General features: G+C 40.9%; 2 protein-coding genes across 2 annotated transcripts in view; one reads left to right on the top strand and one right to left on the bottom strand.

The window, feature by feature from the left end:
- The window catches only part of LOC311012962 (uncharacterized protein), a 324,166-nt gene that overhangs the window by 220,624 nt on the left and 82,990 nt on the right, over nucleotides 1–20,552 (bottom strand). The gene's annotated exons all lie outside the window — the stretch shown is intronic.
- Nucleotides 957–19,827, top strand: LOC311011834 (prohibitin-2-like). The gene is made up of 10 exons (XM_084006982.1): nucleotides 957–1,050; nucleotides 1,963–2,092; nucleotides 6,089–6,173; nucleotides 8,423–8,502; nucleotides 8,973–9,157; nucleotides 9,647–9,776; nucleotides 12,795–12,898; nucleotides 15,092–15,169; nucleotides 17,994–18,070; nucleotides 18,941–19,827. Exons 1-10 carry the CDS (start codon nucleotides 1,030–1,032, stop codon nucleotides 18,957–18,959), a joined length of 909 nt encoding a protein of 302 aa, XP_083863108.1. The 5' UTR covers nucleotides 957–1,029; the 3' UTR covers nucleotides 18,960–19,827.

Below are 20,552 nucleotides of genomic sequence, written 5' to 3'. Positions count from 1 at the left end.
GAGCCGATCCTAGCCGTCATTGGGTGAAGGCAGGGTACACCCTGGACAGGTCGCCAGTCTATCGCAGGGCTGACATGTAGAGACAAACAACCATTCACGCTCACATTCACACCTACGGGCAATTTAGAGTCATCAATGAACCTATCCCCATCCTGCATGTCTTTGGACTGTGGGAGGAAGCCGGAGAACCCGGAGAGGACCCACGCTTACACGGGGAGAACATGCAAACTCCACACAGAAGCAACCCGGGAATTGAACCCAGGACCCTCTCGCTGTGAGGCGGCAGTGCTACCCACTACACCACCGTGCAGCAAATGGAAATAAACTCATCCCATGACTTTAAAGGTCACATAATGATAATGATAATACTAAAATAATAACTTTATTTGTATAGTGCTTCACAGGGGGAAATTAGTCATAGTCATATAATTTAACTTTAATAAAAGTCACACATGTATTTTAAAATCTCATAATATTGATACAAACATCTTAATCAGTTAGATTTACAAGTTTACAACCTCATCTTGCTTTTTTTAATCAAATACATTCAAACAGATTCTCTTTATTTTGCTAAATATGTCTTTAAATGTCGGAACCTTGTGTCTTATAATTTAGGGGGAAACACAATTTGACTTTATATGTAATCATCTTAAACTCAGAAGGAGAAAGAATGTTTCATTTATTTTGTTCATGAAAAAGTCATCATATTTGCCTTAATGTTTATTTTTGCTGTAAAAATCTTCATTTTCACTTGTAGTTCAGTTTATCTTCATCTTCCGATTCAAAGTCCATTCCTAAAACATACAACACAGACAAGGCGCTTCGGCACATTCCCCCGTTTTAATAAAAATACACACACAACTGGATATGTAACAAAAAGTCATCAACTGTACTCATTCACCAACAAACAACGTAACCTTTGTGATATCCTACATATCCCATGTTGCCCCGCTTGCACGGAAGTGCGTCATCACGCGTGACCTTGGTAGGCTTCCTTGCTTGGTTTACTAGCAGACGGAGAGGACGAGCATGGCGAATAAAGATCCCGGTGTAAGTGTTTCTTTGCCCGTTTTAAATGAATTCATGTCGCATGTCTGCCTTCCGTTCAGCTGAGCCTGTCTGTCGCGTCCCGCTGTTTGCCCGCCGCTCCGTGACATCAGAGAATTAAGACGACAGGTTATACACGTGAGTCAGGCTGAGCTGATGTAAGCTAACTGTAACGTTGAGCTAGTTAACAGTTACCGTAGCGTTGAGCTAGTTTACAGTTAACGTAGCGTTAGCTTACTCCAGAAAGCTTCGGCTCCGACATGAAGACAGACACTCACGGTGGATGACTGTTTGAAACGTATTAGTGGTGCTGTCCAACATTAGTAGCTAAGCTTTCCTCGTGCACTCCCGTGAGCGGAGATGCAAGTCTCTCCATGAAAATCAAAAATCAAATGATACTTTCCTCGCTTTTTGTTACATGTACATCGTTATGAAACGTGTGTACATGTTTGAACAACGTCTTCTTTAATTCGGCATGAGTGTAGTCCACCAGGCTGCTCAGCCACCTTCAAAAACATCAATAATGCGGAGAGTTGCACCTGAAGACGTTACTGTTGCGCGATGCTTCTCACCCAAAAGTAATACAAGCAAACCAGTTGAATACGTTGATATTCTATAATACCATTTCCGCTCTGGAACCCGAATTTTAGATGAGAGTTCACATATTCAACAGACATTGTTAGTTATTTCCAGCCATGCAGTTAATGCTTAGGTTTTTGAATGGGGGTGAAATGTGTTGTGGCTGGATGCAGTCCTTGAATAGTATGTGGTGACAACCTTCAACGTGGTTACCCGTCCAGTGCGAAGGTCACTCGGTGTCATGTCTAATCGTTTTAAAACATTCAGGACTTTTCTAAACTGAATTTGTGAAACATTTGATTAAAGTTAACAAACTGCCTCGTCATTGTGTTTCAGGGTTTTCTGCAGCAGCTGCGGCAGATAGCAGCCAGGATGTCATCAGGACCCCGGGGTTTAGGACTTGGTGCCAAACTGCTGATCGGTGCTGGAGCTCTGGCTTATGGAGTCAAGGAAGCAACATACACAGGTAGTCTGTTTGCTTTTTAACCACTATAATCTGATAAAGTCACTCACCTGAACACTGCAGTGACTAGTTGGCTAGCGTTTTTATTATATATATATTTTCAGTGTGCAATTCTACAGTTTGCAGTGGAAGAAAACCAAACAAAAGCTGCTGAAAAACGCAGATTGACTTCAATACATGGGCAAATATTATCCAACACCTTTATGAACCTGTAATAAATAATTTATTTTAAATCAACAATAGCGAAGTTGATGATCTCCATAGCAAAGTGTGAATAATCTCAAGGCTGCAGGTCTATATCTATCTATATATATATATATATATATATATATATATATATATATATATATATATATATAAGCTTTACATACCTTAATGTTCCTGCGTACAACATTATCAGGAAGTTTGAGGTATTTCTGTTGCAATCCTCCTGCATGTGGCCGGTATGCAACATGAAGGGTTGTTCAAGTGGTGGGAATGATCTCAATGACAGCAGATGAGACCAAATTAGACCCCATAATCCTTAATAAGTGGACGTTTTGGGTTCACGACTGCATATATTATTCGTATAATCTACTTGTATGAAGCCGTATTTTTGAATAATGGTATATAAATGAACCTATTCCTCTTTAGAATAAGACTTCTTGCTAAATGCAGGGAGAATGCCACAAAGGGGAAATTTAGAGGTCTGTGAGAAGTGTTTGTCAGTCCTTTAGATTCAACTAAATTGATCTGCTAAAATAAATAAATAGAATGAATCGTTTTGGCTTCACCAATAATGGATATAAATGTGTTTAATCATATGAATCGTGATTCTTACTTAATGTTTTAATATGTTTAAGACACTCTCCCCTGCCAGCATGTAGTCTATTGAAAAATTAAAAAAATAACTGAGCAATGTTTAATTACATTTTTGTATTCAGCATAAAATATTATGCAGGACTACTTTTTATAGAATAAATATGTTAAATAAGTAATTCTGTGGTCTGTTTATTTTTTCACCTTTCAGAAGAATACACACAGTCTCACTCGTATTATTGCATGTTTATTTCATGGATGTAGAATTATGGTTACAAGTTACACAATCGAATCGAATCGTTCCAAAAAAATAAAACAATTGTCCTTGAATCGAATCGCAAACTACTGTATCGTTAATCGAATCGCTGTGAAGCCAAAGATTCACACGCCTAACCAAAATATATTTTTATTTATATTTTTTTTAAACTATTTTACGATCTCTGACAAATGAGCAAAACAGAGTTCATGACAACGTGTAGATTTACTTTTAACACGGCTCACGATGTGACAATGTTCGGATGTCATGACCAACACACAGGGGACTTGAATCATTCGAGGCTTCTTTCAGTCACTGTCACATCTCCATGTGTGCAGGAATGTCGCAATAAAACTCAACTTTTACATTCTGAAATAATCAATAAAGTTGTGCTGCTGTTTCCCATGTGTGACTTCACACACATCACAGCTAAATGAACTGATGTGGTGGAGACTCACTGTTTACTGGCAGCTGGAGATAAATTATTGATTGAACATGTTTGTTCATGAGGTTATTGTAGAAGCTGACTGGCTTATGGGAACGCTGAGAGGTTAACGCGTTGCTGTAGTGTGTCAGGGCCGTTGTATCACAGTAGTTTTTAGTATTTGAACACAGTTTTGGACCAGATGCCTAATACTGGGAAACATCATTAAACATTCTCTTGCATTTAGTACTATTATAAGAAGTGGACGTAGACATTATGACGTCTCCCATTGGTTTGTGGACTACGGTTTTGAATCCTCGAGTTTTGACCCTCACCAGCTTGGATTTTGGCCATCACCAATTTTTGCAATTGCAATTTGGATTCTGGTGTGAAGCTGTTAACACATTTAGCGTCATAATTCAAGTTCAACTTAAAAGCTAATTGATAAAGTCATCTGATTAGCTAACTGAATGATAGCATGGGAGCGACCTGTCAATCATAAGGAAGCTCCGCCCTAAAGCATACCCTGCTGTATGTGACTCTAAATGGACCAACATTTTATTACCAGGAAACACTTGTGTGTGATAAAGAAAGTGGTTGTTTTTGAGCTAATATCCAGTTGTATCAGACAAACTGACTGAGGTAGAGGAGACTGAAAAAAGCCTGGAGGGATTGACACGGTTTCAAAAACCGTAACCCGACATAGTCTGGTATTTGGGCTGACCTGAAAGGAACCAATAAGGATTGCTGGCGGTCGGTTGCCCCATTGACTGGTTGGGTCAGATTCAGTCTTGAGATATTTTAAATTTGATCAAACTAACACATGTGGAGGTTGTGTGATATCCAGATGTCATCTGGGATGATCTCACCAGTCTTTTTTTTTAATTGAAGATGCTCCAGGGAGGGTGGAGCCACTGACAGAAAAACATTGTACGTCTCACATAGGACTGTCGTAATGAGCAATAAATCAATGAATCGCATGATAACTTTTAATGAGCTCGGTAACTTTGCCAGCCGTGATAATTTACATTTTTCCTTGTGTTGTGTCAGTTACCTGTCAGCGCACAGTCTGTGTGGGGAGACGGACCCCTGGTGTAGCGTGTAGCATCGGAGCCCCGCTAGTAGCAAACACGCTAGTTGAGATTTGGAGTTTAAAAAAGATGGAACTGGTTTCAAAGCCAAACGTGACAGCTGCCGTATATTAAAAAAAAAAAAAACGCAGTTAGCTGCTATTGTTTTGGTTTACGTGTTTTTTGTTTACGGTTGCCATGGTTAGCGTGTTTGCTACTAGCGTGTTTGCTACTAGCGGGGCTCCAATGCTACACGCTACAGCAGGGGTCCGTCTCGGAGGCCTTGAGTGACTTGCTTCTCAGCATGGAGGTTAAGGTAGTTCTGCCAGCAGGCTGAGCCCTGTAAGTTCAGGCTCTCACTCATGTTGTCATTTAAGGCCTCCTCTTTCTCAGAGAGGTCTTCTTCAGGGTCTGGATCTCCCCTGCAGCTGACGGATAAGAACAGCCTTCTCATGGGTGACCTCCATCTCAGCCTGGAGGTTCATGAAGTTCTCCAGGCTGGTTGAGGACTTCAGGTTCTCCTCTTTCTGGAAGTTCTGGGGGTCACTTGTCCTCTTGAGCTTCTCCACTTTCTCGCGGAAGGCCTTCTCCCGATTGAAAAACACTTCTTTCAGGGTCTTCTGCCGTTTCAGCTCGTCAGTGAGCTCCATCCTCTTGCTGTGCTCGCCAGCGCTTATTTTGCTGCTGCCGATGCTCAACTAGTTAACATCCGATTTATTAATTGTTTTGGTTGTGTGTGTTTTTATTCAAGTGCATTTTTGTTAAACTAGATTGAGAGTCCATTTTATTTATTGTTTTTGGTTGTTTCATTTATTTATTTTGGATATTTTAAATGTTTTCCAGTTCTCACGTTAAATATTCTTTAGAAATAAACGTTTTTGATCTTTGAAAGGGTGTACTCGCATTATAGCAGTTGAAAATGGTCTCAAAACGGCAATATTATCGCTTATCGCAATCATTTCTGGGACAATTAATCGCCCAGCAAAAGTTTTTATCATGACAGGCCTAATCTTACATGTAGAGTCTGTTATGAATGCAGTTAGGAGTCTGAGAAGGGAATGTGGTGAAGGGGGTTGTCATTGTTTGTTTTTTGCAGTTAGATTGTGGAATGTCAAATCCTCTGATCATTTAAATATCAATCTGCAAATTAAAATTAAAACAAATAAAATAAAAATACCAGTAAAAAATAAACCAAGTTGATCGTGGGCAATTTTCAAGAGAATCGTGTACTCGAGTGACTTGAACGAACTCTGTCTAATTCACCGTCATGGTAGTGAAAAATAGAGCCAGATTTAAAGATATAAAATAACATGTATCCATTTTATAAATGAATCCTTTATTTATGCAGGGTGAACTTGGGATGTTTTTTTACGATTTCGGATTAAAGTGTTTTATCTGTGACACATTAAATATATTAGTTTCATGCCTACATGTCTTTGTGTATCCCGTAGTTGAAGGAGGACAGAGAGCGATCGTCTTCAACAGGATTGGAGGGATGCAAATGGACACAGTTCTCTCTGAGGGACTCCACTTCAGGTAGGACACTTCACCGGGATGGGTGGATCGGCAGAACCGGAGCTGCTCCTGGTCTTATCCTGTCATGCCATATTGCCTCCAAACACAAGACGCGGTTTCAAGTTTGACTTTATCATAATTTGTGTTGATTTGCCGACTCTAACCATGTTTCATCCATCATGGCTGAAATATCCACTCCTGCTATCTGAACATGATGTGAAGTCTCAGATCCACCAGGAAACACCATCCTGTCTGGGTTCATGACATCATCCTGAGGTGCTCGGTGAAATTCACCAAGCTGGATTCACTGGATCTAGCAAGACGCGCGTCGGCAGGTTTATCACAGCTGGATGAACCCAAAATAAACTATTGAGCTGTGATTTTATTGTAGTAAATGGATAAAAGGATGCTGAAATATCTACAAAATGATGGTGAATTGTTAAAATGTTTGTTAGGTCAAGACGACGGCTAACAAACTGTCTAGATGTAAATACGGCAGCAACCTTGTACCATAGGCCTTCCTGATTTCCACACTAATCTGGTCTCTGTACTAAAATGGGGTTTTCATTGTAGATACAGTATTTGTTTCCTCCATTTCTGATTCGGGACGTCATGACGACAGGAGGAGGATCTCAATGCCGTTAAGGCTTTCACGACACAGCTTCATTTGCGTCCGCCTAATCGCATCTCTGCATTGAGAGCTGTCAATTTTCCTCTATAATACTATTTCAATTTCATTCCATTTTTTTTTTTCAATATTCAAATTATATTCTAATTTTTAATGCTCAAATTCAAATTTAATGCTCAAATTTTAATGTCATTCATTTTGTGCCTAAGCTTAAATATAACTTTGCAAGGAAGCTGTCAGCTGTTGGTAATTAAACATATTTATTGATGATGTTTTTGGATGCCCTCTAGTGGACAGGAAGTAAAACAACCACATTGCTGATAATGGCATTGGCAACGTATAAGCCTGTGTAGTGTTGTTAATATTAATAGGCTGAATTTCAGCATTAAATATTGAAATATAATGTGAATATTGAAACGAATATGGAATGAAATTGTATTAATGAAAGTATTATAGAGGAAAATGTACTCTATTGGCTCTAATACAGACCGCCAGGTGTCCATTCACACAGGATTAAATTACTTAAAAGTACAAGTTTTCAGTATAAAATAAATGTAATGAAAGTAAACTTATAATACTAATTAATGATTTCTGCAGTCAAACTCAATAACTGTTAACTAGCGATATACAGGACCAACGACATATATATATATATATATATATATATATATATATATATATATATATATATATATTATTGATAAAGATGGATCAGTACACAGAAAAATTTACTCTGGATGTCAATAAAATTACTTTCTCTTTTAGATTGACGACACATTAATATTTACAGATTTGGACACACCAGGAGGAAACAAGCCGGTCTCTCATTACCCCGGGCTTTTACAGCTGCATCGTTACCTTGGATACTGTACCTAGTATTAAAGTCGAAATATAAAAGAATGGCATAAAAATATGAAAATGACTCAGATAATACACCTTACAACTATCAAATAATGGTAGAATTACTGACAAAACTGCCTTCACAATAAGAATGTCTATTTTTTTCCGACATTGTCCATGTTAAAAAATAATTACGACCTCACAATCATGTTTACACACCGACTTGATTTTCTGTGTTTGGCATCAGTCAAGAAGCATTTAGAGAGTTGTTAGACTACTCGGAGCCACCGTAGAGCTACAACAAAATATCAACAGACGAGCTCATCCACCTCATCGCTCAAAGCAAGGCACTGTTGACTAACGGTCTGAAGATTATAAAGATGCAAAGGACAGATTGTTGCAGCGAGCAGCTTGGGATCAGGGATGTCCTGCAGCCGCTGATCGGGATAGTTGAAAATAAACAGTCATCCAGCGGTGAGAGAGGTTTTGTGATAGTCCCATTCTTGAAAGAAGAAAAAAAAGGTAGCTGAGCAACTATTCCCATCAGGTTCATGTGGCCTCGGGATGTCGGTGGTCTAGTTTGCAGCTGAAACCTTGCATTAAAAAGATGATCCCCGATCTCCAGAATCCACCTGTTGTGCAGCTCTTTTTCTTTATGTATGAATATGTTTTAAAAGAACGCATGCGGAAAAAAGGACTCAGTGTAAATCCCCCATGCTTTTTGTGGCGTTTTTCCAAGTGCTAATGCTTGTTGTGATGCGTGATGGCGTGATTGGGTGTGACTGTGTGTTGTTGTCTTCAGGATGCCCTGGTTCCAGTATCCCATCATCTACGACATCAGAGCCAGACCCAGAAAGATCTCCTCACTCACTGGTAGCAAAGGTCAGAAACTCCCAGCCTTCAATAGCAAAAGAAAGAAAAAGAGAGAAAACACCATGTTAAATTTAATGCTGAGAATTTAATGCTTGTACATTGTGTTAACATGTTTTAATCAACAGTCAAAAAAGCTCACAATTTCTTTATTTAATTTATTATTTTGATTGTATTATTGTAAAATTGTACTCTTAAATTATTTTTAATTTATTTTATAAATATTTTATCGTATTTTATAATTTTTCAATTTCAATTTCTTTCTTTGTTTTTATTTATTCACTGAAATGGACTGAGATTGTTACAGGATGAGTTTGACAGATGACAAGACATAACAAGATGTATTGGGTAGCGTTTAGTAGTAGAGATGCTCCACCAGAGAGCGCGTTTTTTTTTTTTACTCTGTTACAATTTATCTGCAGCCAGGCGTGTGAAATGACCTAAGGCAGCGGTTGTAAATATGTTCCTGTGATTTCTGTCAGACCTCCAGATGGTGAGCATCTCACTGCGAGTGCTGTCTCGGCCGCTGGCGTCCAACCTGCCCATCCTCTACCAGCAGCTGGGCCAGGACTACGACGAGCGCGTCCTGCCGTCCATCGTCAACGAGGTGCTGAAGAGCGTGGTGGCAAAGTTCAACGCTTCTCAGCTCATCACTCAGAGAGCCCAGGTACCACCAGAACGCCTTTGTCAGTTTAACTACGTCACTGTTGGAGCTCCTGCTGAGGACTACTTTCTGTTGAGGAATGTTTTAGGAAGAGATGTCATCGGTTAACTGTTAATCAGTTCATATTGGGCTATATGTTAATTTATGTCTATATGTTAGAAACTTGTTTTCACAGTAATAGTTATTGCAAGTGAATAATGAGCTGTTTATAATGACATTGGTGAAGGTTGATTTCTTTTGATCCAATCTAGCAGAGAAAAAAAGCACAAATGCACTGAAAAGTGCAGTAAAAACAATGAAGGAGAGCACATACACCGAAAACAGCAGCATTTTGAACCCTGGCTGTTTTATTGGACTGTTAGACAGAGACACTTGAATAAATGCCAACTCTCTGAATCCGCTCCCATCTTATACAGACATTTAGTAGAGGGGGGAGAAAATATCCCATTGTTGCCTTAATTTTGTGCCTTAAACATCTGATTCCTACTCCAGGTTTCCCTGCTGATCCGCAGAGACCTGTTTGAGCGGGCGAAGGACTTCAACATCATCCTGGACGACGTGGCCATCACCGAGCTCAGCTTCAGTCGAGAGTACACCGCAGCCGTCGAGGCCAAGCAAGTTGGTGAGCAGACAGAGGAGGTTGGCAGACGTCTGGGCCAGACGTTGGTCAGAGTCCACGTTTCATCAGCAGTGTTATTAGATCAGCTGTGAGCCATTGATATAAAATTAAAAAACAACAGTGTTTCCCCTACCATTGTACAGGGGGGGGAAAAATCAATACGCCAAAAATAAGCCACCTATTAATTCATTCATAAATCAATAATCATTTACATTAGGAGCGCCTCCGCGCAGCACAGCAGACTTGCTCCGCAAGACGCGCAGCCACAACAATCCTCGCCGCGCGCTCCCGCTACGTTCTTCTTCGTGTACTTTACACGCTTGATGTTGTTCTGATGACCGTCCGCCTCGTTAAACCACCACGATGTCGCTTTCTACTTTGAAAACACGGAAAGTTGACACTGTATTTTGACAAGCTGTTGCACTCTTTAGACTCGTGGTGTGAGCGGAACCGGACCGGTACCGGAACCGGACCGGTACATTTATAAGAAAAATGCCGCTGTGTCTCCGTCCAAAATCCGCTTTCCTCGCGCTGCCTGCTCGCACAGATCCGCTCGTGCGCACATTTGAGCGTTGTCGAGAAATATATGCAGAGAGGGCGCTCCTTAAAAACAACATCAAGCCATGCGTGTGTAGTATTAGGACGTGATGACGATGTACAACCGGCTAACGGGCTTTGGCCCGTTTGGGCTGGAGCAGTGTGAATGCAAAGCCGCGGGGGACCCCCCTGGGGCAATCGTGCCGAGGGACGCTACTGATCGCGCCCTTAGCCAGCCTATGTTAATAAAATAAGGATTGTTTTTGATAAGCTGTGGAACTCTGAGTTAACCTATTTCTACCTGAATTTCTATGAACTACCAGGCTGTTGAGTAAACCTATAACTTATATTTTACTTGATAAAACAAGACAATATATGCACTCATATGTCGTTATAGTGTTTTACAGTATCTGTAGCTATTAATGTGATGCTCATCATTTTCCAGCCATATTTTTCCGGCCCCTAATTTTGGATCATTTCCATCAACCGGCACCTTAATAAGTCACTCTCCCCTTGAATCCTTGCAAACCTTGAATACACTCTGGTTGAACAAAAATGTTGAATGCAAATATAATAATTGCAGACTGCTTGCTGTGCCGCCTGACTTTATCCAACTGCACCAATACACCATCCCACGCGTCTCGTCTGTTTAGGGTTTTTTCGGTGGGTACCACCGGGCCTGAAAAAAATTCTAGGGGAAACACTGAACAATATTAGAGATTAATAATGGTCTGTTCTAACTTCTTAACACTGGCTCTAAGCAGCTTGAAATACACTGTATTGCCAAAAGTATTCACTCACCATCCAAATAATCTAAATCAGGTGTTAAATCACTTCCATGGCCACAGGTGTATAAAAGCAGCACCTCGGCATTCAGACTGTTTCTACAAACATGTGAAAGAATGGGTCGCTCTCAGGAGCTCAGTGAACTCCAGCGTGGTACTGTGATAGGATGTGTATATATATATATATATATATATATATATATATATATATATATCCTGGTACTGTGATAGGATGCCACCTGTGCAACAAGTCCAGTCATGAAATGTCCTCACTCCTAAATATTCCAGTCAACTGTCAGTGGGATTAGAACAAAGTGGAAGTGATTGGGAACGACAGCAAGAAGTGGTCGACCACGTAAAATGATGGAGCGGGGTCAGCGGATGCTGAGGCACAGAGGTCACAGAGGTCACCAATTTTCTGCAGAGTCAATCACTACAGACCTCCAAACTTCATGTGGCCTTCAGATTAGATCAAGAACAGCATAGAGAGCTTCATGGAATGGGTTTCCATGGCGATCAGCTGCATCCCAGCCAAACATCAGCAAGTGCAATGCAAAGCGTGGGATGCAGTGGTGTAAAGCACGCCGCCACTGGACTCTAGAGCAGTGGAGACGTTCTCTGGAGGGACCAATCACGCTTCTCCATCTGGAAATCTGATGGACGAGTCTGGGTTTGGTGGTTGCCAGGACAACGGTACTTGTCTGACTGCATTGTGCCACGTGTAAAGTTAGGTGGAGGGGGATTATGGTGTGGGTTGTTTTTCAGGAGCTGGGCTTGGCCCCTTAGTTCCAGTGAAAGGAACTCTGAATGCTTCAGCAGACCAAGAGATGTTGGACGATTACTTTGTGACAAATAATTGAACAATATACAGCTCCATTGCTTCACTTTGTGTCATAAGTGAAAAATATTTACAGTGAGTGCTCCACAGCCTACTTGTAGCAGATCACAGACGGTCCGAGAGAGAGCGAAAGCGGGGGAGGATCTGATGCGTTGTACGCATCTCTACAGTGAAATAAGAGGGAGAAAGATTGCAATGTGGAGATGAATGAACGGAAGGATTTATATTCAAATTCAAACCAAATCAATTTGTGGCGCTCGGTGTTGTTTCCATGGCGTCACACATTGGTCTCTGTATGGGAAACACTGGGATTAAGAATGGGACGTCACCTAAATTCATATGTGAGTCGATGCAGGTGAGCGAATACTTTTGGCAATATAGTGTACATCAAAAATATATAAAAATCATATATCATTTGATTTGTGAGTTTTTATACAAATAGCCACCGTAGAGTCCTATAACTAAGTATAAGTAGAACATTTACAATTTGACAGTTTACACTGGCTTCAGGACAATTGAAATATTGGACAAAATATTATCACAGATATGACATCAACAATCCGTTGGTTAACAAAAAACTTGATTGGGGCATCTCTATTGTATTTGCTCCTTTATTCTGCTGATCCAATCCGTGACTCAAAACCCTGATACGATCCAAACCTTTCCGAGTTCTGACATCCATTGCAGCCCAATATTTTTTTATTGCACATTTTTATTATGACTTTTGCATCCATTTTTTTTGCTCTATAGCTGTTTTTATTTTGAAGCGCCAACAATCCTTGCATGTTAAAACCTGGCTGTGATGTTGATGGAAGTGTAATGTGTGTGTGTGTGTGTGTGTGTGTGTGTGTTCCTCTGCAGCCCAGCAGGAGGCGCAGCGGGCTCAGTTTTACGTAGAAAAGGCTAAACAGGACCAGAGACAGAAGATCATCCAGGCTGAAGGAGAAGCTGAGGCTGCCAAGATGGTGAGTTTAGGATCGGGTTTGCTTTTTCTCCGAGGGTTGGAATATGTCATGAAATAGATCAGAAAGCAGTCGTGTCTTTATGCTGCGGCTGAACCATCATCTCAGCATCGAAATTGCTAAATGCAAGAACAGCAGGACATGGGATGTAGGCAAATTAAGTTAAACACGTCACGCTGCAACTATTTTGCTGCTGAATACACAGGATTGTCATGTTCCATGACTAATCCAGTATTTGTGATTAATGAGCAACAGTAGAGGTCGGCCCACAACAGTTTCATGATGAAATCTGTATGTTTTAACTCAGCCTGATCATTTCAGTTATATTAGTTTTCCTTGGAGCGGCCCAGGTTGTGGGAGATCCAACCGTGAGCTTTACAGCACACCATGCCTTGACCTCGCCGCTCCCTTAGTGCCCCCCCCCCCCTGCCTGACTGTTCAGAGTGGGAGGGGCCTGCACAATATTGGGACAAAACTGGCATTGAAATAGTTTTTTCCTGCAATTTGAAAACATGCAGGAATTTCCCCCACACTACATTTTGTAAATGTTTAAGTTAAATGCATCAATCTGATGCACTTTGAAAGGTAAATTAAGAGACTAGATCTATAAACAATTTTGTCATCTATGAACTCAATGGTTGTATGGATATGAAACAACACAAAGCAGGTTAGAGAGACGTGGTCTGTGTTTCCAGACTCTGGACAGTCGGCATTAATCACAAATACTTAGTCATAAACATGAAAACATGAGTTTTCCTTTTATTCAAGCAGTAAAATAGTTGTAGTGCAACGTGTTTGCCAACATCACACCTCCTAAATATAATTATGTGCATAATTGTGATCACAATTTGCATCCCAATGTTGATGCTGATTCAATATCACGCATCCTATTTCCGAGCCGTCTACAAACACAGAACCCGTTTTGTGAACCTGCTCTGTGGGTGTGTCTTGCTTTCATATCTATAAAACCAGTGAGCTCATGAATACATCTTTTAATACATCTAGACTTCATTTTGCTCTCAAAGTACATCAACTTGATGCATTTAACTTAAAAATCTACAAAGTTTAGAGTGAAAATTCCTGTTTTTTTTTATATACAGTATAGATGAAAGTATATATGACAGAAAGAAAATGTTGCTGTATCAGATTTGTTCCAACATTGAGCAGCCCTACTTCATACCGAGGAGCCACTATCACCGTCACCAAAAGCTGGTGGTGGAAAAATAACTACACGAGAAGACGCAAGAACAATAAAACATAAACGATCAAAAATTAAACTAAGAGAGTGAAAATAAAAGGCAATGGTGCATAGATTTGAGTCCATAACATAAATAAACAATCTTCAGTGCAGATGAAGACTTCTAATGTTGTGTTCTTTGGTCGTTGTTTGACAAGAAACTGATCAAACCAGCGAGGAATAAAAAATAAAGCATTAGCTACAGCTGATATGCCACAGCAGGCTTCGGCTTGTTTTCCTGCAGAGCAGCTGTGATTCCACCGGGTGGCGTCCTACTCCTTGTTGTTGTATGAAACCTGTTGCTGAGAGCTCGGGCTGTTGATGCCTCAACGGAAGGCTTGCATGTCTGCGATCAGCCGACCTTCTGCAAGTCTTCCATTAACAGTCTGTGAAACCTAGAAACAGACATTTTGACATTTCAGAGGATGGTTTAGATGATTAACTGCAGGGGTCTGAACCAAGGTTTTCATCATATGCTGCCATTTAAACCATCTATTACGTATTAATTAACACCACCTTTAAAACCACCTCGGATCAGAGAGTTTCCTGTCCTGATGTGAACTCACTCCGCCTCGAGAAGCAGAAGCCTCTTAAACAAACACTTCATTCAAATATGCAGTAATTATGCTCCCTGCCTGTCAACATGCGTGAGAATACTCAGGCTGAGTAGTGGCACGCCTGCAGCTTTGATCATCATAATGTTTTTATTTCTCCAGAAAGACCGGCTCAGCCTGCTCCAACCGATCCACTCATTCTTGTCTTTTGTTAGTTGTGTAACACTATTCTACTGTGACTACACTAACACTGTGTGTGTGTGTGTGTGTGTGTGTGTGTGTGTGTGTGTGTGTGTGTGTGTGTGTGTGTGTGTGTGTGTGTGTGTGTGTGTGTGTGTGTGTGTGTGTGTGTGTGTGTGTGTGTGTGTGTGTGTGTGTGTCTCTCTCTCTCTCTCTCTCTCTCAGCTGGGCGAGGCCGTGACGAAGAACCCTGGCTATCTGAAACTCAGGAAGATCCGGGCGGCACAGACCATCGCCAAGACGGTAAGAAACTGTTATCTGAGGATTTCCCTCTGAACCACTTCATCATTCTGCAGCTGAAGTGAAGCACAAACGTCGTCCCCATGTTGGGCTGCACCATGTATTGTTTCAGCATCAACATTGCGGTTTTCCCGTGTGCAATAGTCACATTGCAGGACGTCCACTTTTGGGCCATTTAGTCAAATACGTCACACTCCAACTATTTTGCCGTTTGATACAAAGGAAATCGGTCGGCCCGCCTTAGTTTCATGATGAAGCAAAAATCTTTTGCACCTTCTGTATTTATCGTTGGAATGTGACGCTCGATGTGGCATTCAGTGCTGGCTTGCCTTCGCAGGACACATTCCCTCTTTGGCCGCCTCTAGGTTGGCTTGAAAAGGGTGAAGGTGGCTTGTGGCTCCGGTTATTGATTTTCTAGCATCCCTTGCCCGCATGCTGCTTCTGGGGATGATGGCCGGTGGTCGCAGCATGACTGCCAGCATGACAGCCAGCCTGGCTGTCCTCAGTGCGTGTCGGTGGCGATGTCGGCAACCCACCCAACCTGTATTGAAACACAGAGCCCATGGCATTCACTACGTTGTGGGTGTGATTCTTTTTTATTATTATTCTTTTTATTTTTTTTCTTGTTTCCGTCACCAGCCTAGTGATCAGCCGCAGTTTTATTTGATGTTATGATGGAGGCTGTGAGAGTGTTTTCTGCTGCATCTCCCACTACAGCTCCACTCATAAACAGCATGTTGATTAAAAGCCAATCATCACCGGCACACAGAGAGTCTGTGACGCATTCGGCCTTCACATGAAGCCTCCAAAGGATGCTGTCACTTCTAACTGTGGAAGATGACCACCTGCTTTCATTCACTCGCCTTCTAAAGTTTCATTAACTTCAGGTATCTTAAGATAGACATCATGTCAGGAAGAGAACTTTAAAATTCCACTAACGATAACAGCAAGATGACGCTGTTTCTGTCTTTACGTGGACACCAGATTGGAAAATGGTCCCTTTTTAATATGATTCAAAGTGCTGTATTTTACTCTCTTAAACTGTATTTGTACTTACTTCCTTTTAAAGGATAACGTTTAATTCTATTTAAGAACCACTGTTGGTTCTCATAAAAAGAGTTCAGTCAAATTGGCAGCTGTGATGGCACCATGAAAACATCCAGAGTCCACTAGGTGGCGCCACATGAACAAGAAATTAGAGGAATTGAGAAGAACCTTAAGCTTCATCTTCTGACATTTCTCGTTTTTTCCAGTTATGTGGGTTAACGGGTTTTTCTGCATTTATTATCATTAATTTGAATTAGAGTTGTAGAGTGATTTATGCAACATAATCCCACTGAACTGTCGGGATCGTCATTGGCAGGAAGGCAGAAACACACTGATGCCCTCAGCGGTGTTACCTGATGGGGAAATAATTTCACCACCATCACCAGATCTAAAAACCTGCTGACTAAAACCAGAATCTGTTTAACTTTTTTATGAAGAGCAGCTAGTTGAACTGGATTATCTTGTTAATACTCTCAGCTAACAGCCTGTAAATCCTTAATGAATGGTTGATAAACCATCAGAGCTGCAGTTAAGGATTACTTTCAGTGTAGATGAATCTGTGGATTCTCTGGATGAACTGATGAATGATGGGCTCTAAAACGATCTCATTGTCATCAAACGTCTCCTTTTGTCCGACCAACGATCCCACAATATTTATGATTTAAGATGACCGGAAGGAACAAAACGTCACATTGGAGAAATCACTGGTTCCAGTTAGTTTTTGGTATTTGTTAGTATATTTTGTTATCACACGCCATGATAAACTTGTAAGTGTGTTATCATATATCAGAGATATATGATAACACACTTGAATTAATTGCACATTGAACAAACTATTCGTTGACATGGACACATCAGTCACACAGTCTGTAAATATGTGCTTAACTCATTATACGCCATGTTTTTATTAAGTTATTTTATATTTTTTCATTTTTGTAAACTAAAATGTACAAATGTTTATAAGAGTTTAGACGGTATTTTTTCCTGTAACAGACCTGGACACCACTTGCCTAATCATTACAATAGCCAGCGTTCTAGTGATTAGCATTAATGAATAGTATTAGCTCTAGCGATTAGCATTAGCTAATTCAAAGGACCATCATGAACAGTAAGTTAAAAACAGTGAAGTCTGTCTACATGTTAAAGCTAACTAGCTTGCTGCTAGCTAGCTAATTAGCCAGCCCCTAAATGTGTCAATTTGAAGCACGTTTCTATCACCAGATAATTAGTGAATGTCACCGATTCACCAGAGTGTAATGTCGTGATAGTTCACATTCTAGAGGCATTTATTTTATTTCCATTGACAACTAAGCCTTAACATTGGGATGTAGTTACTCTTTAATAAAAAAAGCAGCTGTATTTTACCCCAGATCTCATCAATGTGGTGAAACAGTAAAACACTATGTTGATGAAAGTAAAACATTTGGTGTCTGAATCATAGTTTTAAACTGTTTAGTAATAGTTATTATTGAAGGAAAGGGGCTGGTTTATAACTGTTGTAATGTATATTTATCATGTTTTCATCAACGGTGTCTTTACATCCCGGCACAGTCCGTCTCTCTCCCCATCGTTAGGTTATAGTCGCATCACGTGATGGTGGCGTGCGTTTCCTGTATGGCCGGTAAGCGGGCCTCAGCGGCTCTCACTGTCCTGTGAATCAGCTCAGTGTTGAAGCTCTGACAATGTTCCCATTGTGCTCGGCAGCAGCTCGCCCCAGCCTGCAGGAACTTTCCACCTGTGTTTTCCCTCCTCTAATTCCCTGTGCTTGTTCGGCCTGCAGGTGGCGCAGTCCCAGAACAAAGTCTACCTGAATGCTGACAGCTTGGTGCTCAACCTGCAGGAAAAAGACAACTTCCAGTGAGTCCTGTTTGTATCCGTGGTTTGATTTTTACAGACTCATTTTAAATGCAACCTCAGCTGAGTTTTGGGAGGATTCAATCTGCAGCAGTGAAGGGTCACTGTGCTCTGTGTGGGAGGAGCCTCTCCACAGCAAGATCATTTCACTGTAGCAGCGTGCCATGACTGGCTATACGAGGTTGGCTTTGAAAGGCCCGGGGAGATCCTGAAACCGTTGTTGGCTGCTGCCTCTCCCTTTTTTTTTCTTTTTTTAAGCAATCCGCTTCAAATGCGGCAACAGCTAAATGGATTGTTTGATTAAGTCTCGTCCCGGACGTGCATGTGTATGGTGTTAAATTAGTCTCCACCTGCGCACATAAAGACATGAGATACACCAGCACAGAGCAAATGCAAAAGCAAGCGCTCGTTGACTTCTGTAACTTTAGCATGGAAGCTAGCTAGCTAGCTAACAAGCTCTTTGTCAGCTTCACTGGAACTGATCTAAAGGTTTTAAAGTGAAATGCATCAGCCCGGTGCACTTTGACGGCAAAATGAAAACCTGAAATACAAAAAATATATTTCTTAATTCAAGTAATCAACTGGGGAAGCTTTGTGGTGATTAGCATATTATCTGTATTTCTAATTGGCAAAATGTTGATGGAAGTCTGGAACTATTGACAATATTCTGAATCTGATCAGAAATAAAAAGCTTTTAATATTCTAAATACAGTTTTGTTATCTGAAAACGTTCCTGATTTTACAATTTTTTTTATTTGTGTTCTATTAAATTCAGACTTATGTTGAACATCGACACACGAATCAGGATTCTCTCATTCAGGATTTACCTTTCTAAAAAGTTCTAATCACATTTTTGATCTTTCACTCCTTCAGGTTGTTGCTGGGGAAGTAAGTGGACGTCTCGTCATTCCTACTACAGAAACAACGTCTTGGCTCGCTTCTCACCTCTCGGCCGCTGCCGACTCCACCGGGTTTCTCTGTGAATGAGCCACAGCAGACTTGAACCTGCGGAGCGTGTCACCCAGCAGCTCCTTCACCAGCGTGGACTTAGTTTGAAAGGTTCCTCTGGTAAAAGTCTTGATCCGTCAGATTTTCTTTGTTTTGTTTTATTCATCTGTACATTGCCCAAATGTTTTATTTGTGAATAAAAAGGCGTTTTCTTGTCTGCAGACCAGGTTGTTGACACCTTGGTAGATTATTTGTGTGCATGTAGATGTTCCTTTGGGACCCTCCAGCTTCCTCTGTTACATAAACGAGCTGGAAGTGCAGAGTATTAACTTTCTGCTATGACTTTTTAAAAATAAATATCAAATGCAGGACATCTATATGACACAAATAAAGCAGCCTCATGAATGACATGTGATAAATGAGACTTTTACCATCACAGGGGAGTCCTAAACAGTCGAGAACATCACTGGTGTCTCTACAACAAAGATATGAGACTTGGGGAAAATAAAGTTTGAGAGTAAAGTGACACATTGTGAGAATACAGTGCTAATAATACTGCAATTCTGCATTATGTATGACTTGATTATTTAAACAATGTGACTTTTTTCATTCCTTTGTTCTGTTTAGTAAATTTCAGCACTGAAAAGAAAAGGCCTGTCCTAAGTTTCCAGAGCTCATGATTATTATCTTGTTTTTGTCCAAAAATATTTTGTTTACTATCAGAAAACTCATAACCATGTTTGGTTGAAAACACACTTTAGCCATCAATCAGTTATGTCACGTTTCTTTAATTAAATGGATTAATTGCTTAAGCTGTTAAGTTTTCTTTGTGGAGCTTAAAAAGGTAAAAATACAGCGAGGCTTCGGTCCAAAAACGGGTGAATTAGAAGAAATCCAGTGTTTTCTACTGAAGTCACTGCTAATTTAAATCAAACTGGCTGCAAGTGACAAAGTGTTAGTCTGTGAGCTGATGGTCTGCAGGGAACATTAAACCTGTTATTAGTTTTTAGGACATTTTTGCCTTTTATTGAGTGAGAGTGACGGGGGAGAGACAGATGGGGATGGCATTGCAGAAAGGGCCGCCGGTCGGATACGAATCCTCAACATAGAGACCGAGTCGTGCAACCAGTCCCACCAATCCAGAGCCACAATACAAGGTCCTTAGACATTAAAAGATGCACTGGTTCAAATACTTTAAATAAGCACAGAGATGAGAGATTAGAGTCTCCAGCCTGCAGTTTTTATTCTGACGGAGAAAACTGCCGTCTGATATACGCTCGGCTCATTTTAAGTGTCGAGCACAAATAATTCAGGAGCTGCCAAACAAAAAAAAGGGAGCAGGAAGCTGCCGCACAGAAGTGGCACGCCGTTCACCCCTCCATCGTCCCCGCGGACCTGCAGAGAAAAGAGAAATAGGTTAATTAGCTCAATCCATCTGCAAATTAACGAGCAGAGCCCAGATTCAACAGGGCACCTCTCTGCCGAGCTCCGAGAGGACACGGATCCTGATCCCGTTGGGGGCTCAAAAGGAGACTCA

Source organism: Eutrigla gurnardus (assembly GCF_963514095.1).
Source record: "Eutrigla gurnardus genome assembly, chromosome: 4".
Classification (NCBI taxonomy): Eukaryota; Metazoa; Chordata; class Actinopteri; order Perciformes; family Triglidae; genus Eutrigla; species Eutrigla gurnardus.
The sequence above is the reverse complement of the archived record's forward strand: the minus strand, read 5'-3'. Positions and strand labels throughout refer to the sequence as shown.

Bases quoted from the DNA above. Each gene is read 5' to 3' on its own strand.
- LOC311011834 (XM_084006982.1), top strand. From the start codon at position 1,030: ATGGCGAATAAAGATCCCGGT. The intron at 2,093-6,088 runs GTAGTCTGTTTG...TGTATCCCGTAG, and splicing joins CAAGGAAGCAACATACACAG to TTGAAGGAGGACAGAGAGCG. The intron at 6,174-8,422 runs GTAGGACACTTC...TGTTGTCTTCAG, and splicing joins TCTGAGGGACTCCACTTCAG to GATGCCCTGGTTCCAGTATC.